The sequence below is a fragment of the Dasypus novemcinctus genome, chromosome 10 (genome assembly GCF_030445035.2).
Source record: "Dasypus novemcinctus isolate mDasNov1 chromosome 10, mDasNov1.1.hap2, whole genome shotgun sequence".
NCBI lineage: Eukaryota > Metazoa > Chordata > Mammalia > Cingulata > Dasypodidae > Dasypus > Dasypus novemcinctus.
Window position 1 is genome coordinate 100,305,936 of NC_080682.1, and position 9,745 is coordinate 100,315,680.

At 34.7% G+C, this 9,745-nt stretch overlaps 1 protein-coding gene across 1 annotated transcript; it reads left to right on the plus strand.

Moving 5' to 3' along the window:
* Positions 1-1,718: 1,718 nt before the first annotated feature.
* LOC101436879 (olfactory receptor 51F1-like) lies at positions 1,719-2,690 on the plus strand. Its single transcript, XM_004447176.2, has one exon. The coding sequence runs from the start codon at positions 1,719-1,721 to the stop codon at positions 2,688-2,690; it is 972 nt and encodes a 323-aa protein (XP_004447233.1).
* Positions 2,691-9,745: the final 7,055 nt, after the last annotated feature.

Here is a 9,745-nt window from a genome sequence, read left to right on the forward strand (position 1 = left end):
AAAGGTATTCATTTTTGTCTATCCTGTGCATTGATTCATGCATATTTACAAATATTCAGATGAGCTTATAAAAAAGTTAACATTAAGATTCACCCTGTCCTTAGGGATCTGTATAGCACTGATTTCTTCCCCCTATTAGTCTGTAGTTAAATATTTTTAGTGTTTTCTTCTCATATTGACTTGAATCTCAGGGAACCAGAGATTAAAGAAGAAATATGAAATAATGCCATAAAGGGAATTATAACAGAAAAACCTATTTACTCTCAGGAAGTAAACTTCCAATTCTGCCAGTCAGTATTTAAAATCATGATTGCAAAATATGAATACTAACAATGCCTATTTTTTCTTATTATTTAATGCTGTTTTCTTAGAATTGATTTTTAACAATTGAAACACATTGTTTTATACACATTCATAAAATTTTAATTCAACAATACCTCATAATATTTCCTTGTTCTACTTAGTCATCTGTCTCCCCAATTCCCTACAATATTTACTAAAAAATTTTACCTTATCCTCAGACCACTATATCTTGCTTCATATTTATTGAACATCAGTAAAGTTCCCTCAAGTATTTCTCAAAGCAATGGTGGGCACTGTGTGATAATTCTTTCACATACCCCTCCAAGATCTTGCCCTTTTGCCACTAACTTTCTGGTGTTAGTGAAATTGATGATGCTTATCTTTATGAGGATCAATTATTCCCATGATCTATATTCAACTACCTACTATATTCTTTTAAAATCTCTGAACCAATTGATCTACTCTCTATATACACTCAATCTCTTCCTATCTATTGCATCTCTAACTTCAGTTTTTGAATATACACATTTCTCTAAGATTTCCATCATGCAAAATCTCCCATCTACCTTATAGCCCTCTTTAGTCATGGCCAGTTACTCTCCTTGCCTTCACTACCAAGTTTCTAGAAATAATATGCACTCTGTGCCTTACTTATGTTTCCATTCCATTCCTCAAGACTCTGTAGCACATTCTTGGTTTCCATGCTAGACTTTAATTGTTTTCTTCCAGGATCACTAATGTGCTCTTAGCTGCATTTGAGACTTGACTTCTCCTATAATTTGATACCATTGTTCATTGGCCACCCAGCTGTTAAGAACATACCTGCCTAGTCTCATGTTCTTTTAGTATATATACTCTTTTCTTATAACTTCCATAGAGTTCTGCTTTCACAGGTTTTGTCTTATAATTCAACTCTCTAGAATTGTTCTCTGACTTTGTTGGATTAAAGTGAATTTACACAATTATAACACCTAAATCTATATTACAAAAAAAAAAAACACTTTATCTGGAGATTCATACCCACATGGACACTAGAGTCTCATATATTTTCTCAGGGGATTTCCCTTTGTCATTTCACACAAAACGTATTGAAAAATAACATATTTATTTCATTTAACTACGTCTCTAGTCATTGGATCTTATGATATGGTGAAGGCACTTAAAATTCTGGCAGTATGAAAAATAATTACCATTAAAATATTTTTAAAAATCGACATATTTTCCATGAATGTAAGGTTGAAAATATATACATACATGTTTGATAAATACCTCTGATTATGAATAGTAAATGAATATTAGAGTTTGATTTAGGCCTATTTAGGAACTTGGATGACATTCCTAACTGAAAGAAAAGATACTTATAATTTGAATAATAAAACAATTATTTCTATAGGATGCGAACATTGTGAGGACAAATGCTACAGCCTCAGGACAACATGGAGGTCTTAATCAACTTGACAGCTACATTTCCAAGCTTCCTGTTGACTGGCATTCCTGGCCTACAGTCTGTCCATGCCCTGATCTCCATTCCTTTCTGCTGTGTCTATGCCATTGCCCTCACAGGGAATGGCATGATCCTGTTTGTCATCATTACTCAGCAGAGTCTCCATGAGCCCATGTACTATTTCCTCTCCATACTGTCAGCTGCTGACCTGGGCTTGACTGTTTCTACAATGTCAACAACATTAGGCATCTTCTGGTTTGATGCAAGTGAAATCAGTTTAAATACCTGTATTATTCAGATGTTTTTTCTTCATGGATTCACTGTCATGGAGTCTGGGGTGCTCGTGGCCATGGCCTTTGACCGATATGTGGCAATCTGTGATCCCCTGAGGTACGCCAATATCCTCACAAATTCCAGAATCATTCAGATGGGTATCTTGATGATTATACGTACTGTGCTTTTAATAGTACCACTTCTTTTGCTCCTTAAGCAACTCTCTTTCTGTAGAGCTAAGGTCCTTTCCCACTCCTACTGTTACCATCCAGATGTAATTAAATTATCATGTTCAGACACTCGGGCCAACAGCATCTGTGGATTAATTGGGCTCGTCCTGACCACAGGGATAGATACGCCATGCATTGTCCTGTCTTACATTCTGATTATTCGCTCTGTCCTCAATATCACCTCCCCTGAAGAGCGGCACAAGGTCTTTAGCACCTGTATCTCCCACATTGGAGCAGTTGCTGTTTTCTACATCCCCATGATGAGCCTGTCCTTGCTGCATCGCTATGGTCAGTCAGTCCCCAAAGTAGTCCACTCAATGATGGCTAATATTTACCTACTTCTGCCCCCTGCTCTTAATCCCATCATCTATAGTGTAAAATCCAAACATATCCGCAAGGCTATACTCAATCTGCTCCTTACAAAAGAAACACATAGATAAGCTTCAGTCAAACCTGATAGTGTCTTTCACTGTAGGAAAGCAGTTGTGATAGGTTTTTGCCTATCAGAGATTTTTTTCTTATGTTTTAATTTTTTCAGCATTTCCTCTGCACTATTGTTATGTTCAGTCATTAATGTAAGTGTGATGTTTTACCCCAGGTAGTTAATAAACAATAATGGAAATATGAAATAATATAATAAATAAAATTAATACTAATAGCAACTAATATGTATTGAAAAATTATTTATTTTAGGGATCTTAATAACTGCTTTTAGGCATAATTAATTTATTCTTCAAGCAGCCCAATAACATATATAATATTACTTATTACACTTTACAGATGAAGACTGAGGCTTAGAAACATTTTTGCCACCAAAGGCCACACAGCTCACCTGGAGCAGGGACGAGATGTGAATCCAGGTTTTCTGTATCTTAGATGCCATTCTCTTCACCAGTGTATTACATCCTCTACCAGTAGCACTCTAGGAGAGATTTTATAAGATCAGGACTAAGAACAAGATCTCTTGAATCCATATGGCATCTCTTCAGAAAGTTTTGGTAGCTTTCTGACTTCATACTTTAGCTTAATTTTTATAATTATTTAGTAGTACAAAAATTGGAAGTAGATGAGCCATGACATGTTAGCCATAGGTCAGTATCCAGTGCCAGGCAGAGAACCTCAAAGATTAGGGACATTTTTTAATCCATTGTAGGAAATGGGAATTTCACAGAACTGGAAAAGACAATGAAGTATAGGGCCACATAGATTAGGGCACAGCTGTTTTTGTTTGTTTGTTTGTTTTACACACACGCAGAACAGCATCAGGATAATAGCATGAAGGGCACTGTACAGTTCTAGAGGTGATAGTCAGATGACTGTGTTTTAATGTCATGTTAAAGTCACTGATGGTTACTCTTTATTAGTAATTTGTGAGTTTACAGATCAATCATTCATAAAATATGGGATTCATATGCATCACCCTACCACAAACACCTTTTATTTGTGAGGAACAATTGTTACTACTGATGATGGCATTTTAATAATAATTTACTTTATTTAAAGAGTATTTATTTTTGTTACAATAGATGAAAGATTATTAAAATAGTTTATATCCATTATTTATATTAGGTGTCTTTACCCCATAAATCACCCTATTATTATATCTTGTATCAATATCATATGTAAAATTGCTAAAAAAATAAAATATTTTAAAAAACCAACCAACCATAAAATTAAAAATCACTGATTACTATACGTTGAGAGGGAAAATAGCTAGGAAAAATATAGAATCTATACTTCTTTTAATATATATGGTTTTGCAGATTTGACTTAGGGAACTTGCACATATTTTACTTATAAAACAAAATAATTATTTAAAAATTAAACTATATAAGGTCAAGAGACAGACAGAAAGTAAAAAACTCAGTTGCATAAAAGGGTATAGAAAATTCAGAGGAAAATGGAGACAGAAACCTGAAAGGAATAATATCAATCTTATTGCAGGTGGACAAGTGGTGATGGAGAGGAGGCATGTTTCATTTTCCCTACAAACCAGGGATAGCAGAGCACTGTAGCCAGTTCCCATCAGCTTGCAAGAGCACAATGTGTGCACATCAGCCATGTCCTCATTCAAAGATGTCGTAAGGTTAGCTTGAAATAAGGCATAGCAGGAATATTTACAATGTGTGAAATGGCACAAACTATAAATAAGGGTTATTTTATTTTTTAAGAAATTCTGTTTACCAGCACATCACTGACTGAACTGTTTATCTTATGTGTGGCCTTATAGGAAACAACAGAAATTACAAAATAATAAATAATTGTTCCCTGCACTCCAGGAAGTTAATATATAATGTGTGAAATGGCTACATAGGCAAAAAAATTATAAAATGAACTGTTAAGTGCTTTTATAGTTGACAACACAGGAATAGAATTTTATTTATTTTTAGGACTGACATCTTAAGCTGGATGGATATCCAAAGGTGCAGGTAGGACAAGAGTATTTTGGAAGCAACTGTATGGAAGAATGTACAATGTATCGTGTCACATTTTTATTCTTCATGGGAAAATACCCTCCTGAGATTTAAATCCATTTAATATAATATCAAAAGTAGTTTCGAAAATACTGAAAAAATGAGACAAAAGAATGGATGAAAGATGAGATTCTAACCCCAATGGGTCAAAGTGAAATTCCTGGATTTAAATGTTAAAACTATTCAAAAACATAAAAAGGGAATAATTCATTCAATTGGAACTCAATTGTGTATCAAACTCAAGAAAGCAAAAGAGAAAGGCAGTAAACTAATTAAAAATAATCATCTAATTCTTGCACTTATCGACACTGCTTTCTGGAAGGCTGACTTCATGGAGGGTAGTGAGCTCTCTGCAGAGTTCCTGGGTACTAGAGCAGAGATGAACCTAGATCTTGGAAATAGGGTAGAGGGAGCTTAAATTGACTATTAATTATTACAATGATTAATATGTTAACTTTAGCGGATAAGTATTTCCACAAAAGTGTATGTCTCCACAAAGATCTGTGTGTGTCTTATAATATTATCTCATAATCTGCAACAAATGCTCCACCAGGACGTGGAGTTGTATGGGAAATCTACACATCTGTATGATTGTTTTGCAAGTTCACAATATCTGTAGCAAAAATACATTTAAAAAATAGTATGGGTTGGGGAAAAATACACCAAATGTAAGATAAGGAATATAGTTGGTAGTAATATTTTGATAATGCTTTGCATAGTTTTTAATAAATATTTCACACCAATGCAAAGAGTTGGTGGAGGGGTGATGTATTAGACCCCTGTATGATGTTATGTATGTTTATTTTGTAAGTTCAAATCTTTACTATATTCTTATTGATTATGTGTGCTCATGTATGAATGATATACTTCAATAAAAAATTTTTTAAGAAAGATCTATATGTGAATGTTCATAGCAGCTTTATTTATAACAGAAAAAGTGAGAAGCAACCCAAATGAACTTCAACAGGTGAATGGAGAAAAATGAATGAACTATTGATACATGCAGTATGGGTGAATCTCAGAAGAAATATGCTGAGTCAAAGAAGCCAGGATCAAAAGAGCAACTCTGCTAGGACTTTGAATTTTCTCTAGGCTTGATTGTAATCTGTACATTCAGACAATTACACTGATTACATTTTGAATGGCATGGCAAGGTCAAATTGCTATAAAATTTTATAACTTGTTTGAATGGCATGGCAAGGTCAAATTGCTATAAAATTTTATAACTTGTTACTCTCCGTTTCTATAGTTGCCTTTTGGCAGACTTGCAACTAACAGTTCATAGAAACCACAGTTCATTAAACCAGTTCATATTTATGGGCATTCTGTAGATTTTCTTTACACTGGGAATCTGCTTCATGGTTAAGAAAGAAAGTCTAGCAGTCATATGATATTTGAACTAGGAAAAGTTATGAAGAAGAAGTTACTGAGAGGGGAAGAGTGCAATGTAATATCCTTATATCTGGCTTAGAAATTCATGTGTGGAACCTCTGTTAATTAAAACAGGGAGTATAGGAGGAAATAAATTGTAAATACTAGAGGAGGAAAAATGTTAGGCACTAATACATCAAGATGGAGATCATCTATGAGTTACCTACAGAATGTAATATGTGTTTCTCTTCCATAGGAGATTGGTTGGGAAAAACAATCATTTTAGAGTAAGAAAAATAAGGTTGGTAACAAAGATCTTTAGAGGCCATGAAGTTTCCAAGAAAATAGATAACGTTTTTCAAAATATAGGGAAATAATCAAGACTAATATCAAATAGTTTCTTAAGTAACATGAGGAGTTAAATTACTTAAGTTTGTACAAAATCAGGTACTTATGAAGCAGTGAAAAGTATGACTTCTAAAGGAAGATGGATATTCCCAGGGTGTTTCAAACATGGCTTGTGCAATTGTTACATCATTTATATAGACACCAAATAAAAGCCTAAATATAATGCTTAACAGCTTTCTTATTTACTTAAAAATAAATGAAAACACTTTGTTTACCCATACATTGACAAGCATCACATGAAATTGATTACATTATGAATATTAACAATTTACATAATTCAAGATATATAAGTTGAAAACTCCACATTAAATTGTATTTCTCCCAGGTTTCTCCCTATTGTGTTACCTACTAAAGATAAGAATTTACCATAGTGAGTTCACACTATACTGGATATTATTTTTATATATAGCATACCCCACCAACATTCAAGCTGATGGACCTGTTGTTAAGAAACCCTGGCATATGGCTACTCTGACACCGAAAAAATTTTTTTCTGTTTAAATTTATGTTTGCTCAAAAGGAAACTTCTGATACACCTTTGTTATGGCAATATTCTTTGAGCAAACCAAGCCTAGTTTACTGATGTCTCCTTTGATCTTTCTCTCTAGCCTCACCATTGAAATGGGTAAGATATGACATATATGCATCTTCTTTGATGTCACACTTTATATACTTTCTTATTTGCTTCTGAACTCTTCTGTGTCATCAGAAGCACTTTCCGCTCTAGGAGCATTCTCTTAGGTGACACTACCTTCAATTTCTTATCATTCTGACTTATCTTGCATGCAAAAATCAGATGAATCTGGTTATGGAATCACTCTATTCTGTACAAAACCCTCTATAGCTTCTCTGGATCTCCAAGTTTTAAGCAAATTCCACCAGCCAAGAAGACAGTGAATTCTTATTCCTGTGTCCTCTTCTTAAAATATTGCAAGATTATATATTTCATCACTCTGTTTTGGTAGTATGGAAATTGATGCCTGTAGATCAGTGTCTTCTTAGAGTCATACATTTATTAGCATAGTAAATAGTCAAGGGAAATGGACTTTGGCCCAGTGGTTAGGGCGTCCGTCTACCATATGGGAGGCCCGCGGTTCAAGCCCCGGGCCTCCTTGACCCGTGTGGAGCTGGCCCATGCGCAGTGCTGATGCGCGCAAGGAGTGCCGTGCCACACAGGGGTGTCCCCCGCGTGGGGGAGCCCCACGCGCAAGGAGTGCACCCATAAGGAGAGCCGCCCAGCGCGAAGGAGGGAGCAGCCTGCCGAGGAATGGCGCCACCCACACTTCCCTGCCGTTGCAGCTGACGACAACAGAAGCGGACAAAGAAACAAGACGCAGCAAAAAGACACAGAAAACAGACAACCGGGGGAGGGAAGGGGAATTAAATAAATAAAAATAAATAAATCTTTAAAAAAAAAAAAAAAAGTAAATAGTCAAACCCTAGTTTTCTAGTGTATAATGTAGTATATGAAGGAAAAACTTCAACTGTTCTTGTATGCATAGTGTTTCTTGTTTTACCATTTCCTTTCATCTCACTACTATAAAACTTGTGGTTACATTTCCAGTATAAAACTTTCCATGCAAGATCCACTAAACAAACTTGCTATATTACCCTGCAATCTCCATTCCCTCTTTAAATTTTATGTTCTCATGATCATAACCAATTGAACACTCACAGCTAACCCTCCAATGAGCAGATCCACACTGCTCCACGAAGGAGGACTGAAGGTCATCTAAGAGGCCTTTGCTTTTCCTTTATCACCATAATAATTATCAAGAAAATTGTATATGATGCATTAAAGATATGGTTAATGGAAAGATGAAATAGTATTCCAATTTTCAGAATTATACCAAAAGATAGTGAATTGATTCCATCTATACATTTTTGCTTGAAACAAATGTTATTTGTATAAAGTCTAAATTAGTTTTAAGAAACATACATTTAGCCAACTCTATGAGCTAACTATCCAAATAGATTTGGATAAAATCATTACCTTTTCTTGTTCGTAAATTCCACTTTTTTAAAACTATGAGATAGATCTTCAAAGGTAGAGAATAATTAATTTATTGACCAAACATTTATTGACCACTGACTTATGTCTTGATCAGGAACATATCAGGCGAATAAAAAAAATGTTTTTTGTAGCATGAACATCTAAGATTGAATAATGTATGTGGAACATTAATCATTGTGCAAATGTTAACACAGACCTTGAACAGCCAAGCTATTTTTTTCTGTAAGTTCTTGGGCTCTCATACTGCCCACACTTTCTTCTTCTGTTGAAAGTTCACTCCTATGGTGGCTTTTGTTTTGTAATTCTATTCTACTGCTTCCTTCTGAATCGTAGATTAGCTAATTTTAACAGACATTGAATGCACACATACTATATGCCAAGTATTAAATGCTAGTCTGTCACCTGAAGATACTATCAAAACTCCACTTAGTTGTTCACAAAATCTATTTAATATATAATTTACAAGAGACACAGAAGAACAAAGTACCGGAAGAAATACTGGATCCTCATCTGAAACACTGGTTTCATTTTCAAAGTAATGATTCAATTGTATTTTTAATCAAAACTTGTAAACACAAAGTTTATGTGTCAAGGTAATGTTTTTATTTGTTTCTTTTCCACTTGGCTAAGCAAACAAACCTGCAAATGCCAGCTAACTAACTCAGTGGGTAAAGAGGTGTTAGCATAACAGAAGGGCCAGAAATCCCCCAAGGGTACATTTATCCCAGCTTGATAAATTATGACACTATCCTTTCCTTATAAAATGTGAAGGGTTACCACCACATATTCAACTCTAAATAAGGGTGACAGAAGTCTCCTCTCCATGACTAAAAGCTAAATCAAGTAGCTACTCTCAGAAACAGTATTTGGTTGAGTATTCGATAAAATATTTGAGGGCTTTAAGCTGCATCATAAGTAATTTAGCTTAGAGAAAAACAAGAAAGAATTTCTAGGAAGTAGAGTTTAAGGCATTATTTCACTTGTCTTCTGGTATTGTTCCCTCAGCATCTCCATTTGTCTTCCCTCGAATTTTCCACATATGTAAGGTAAGATCCTCCAAAACTACCCCTTCCTTCTAGCCTCCAAACCCACCAAGCTCCTGACTGTATTTACTCTCCGATGTTTCTTCTCTTTTATGGGTAGATTTCAATTCAGAAACCCTAGATTTCATACAGATGTTTTGTTTTCATCTTTTTAGTTACTCATAGCAAAAACCATGTTTCTAATT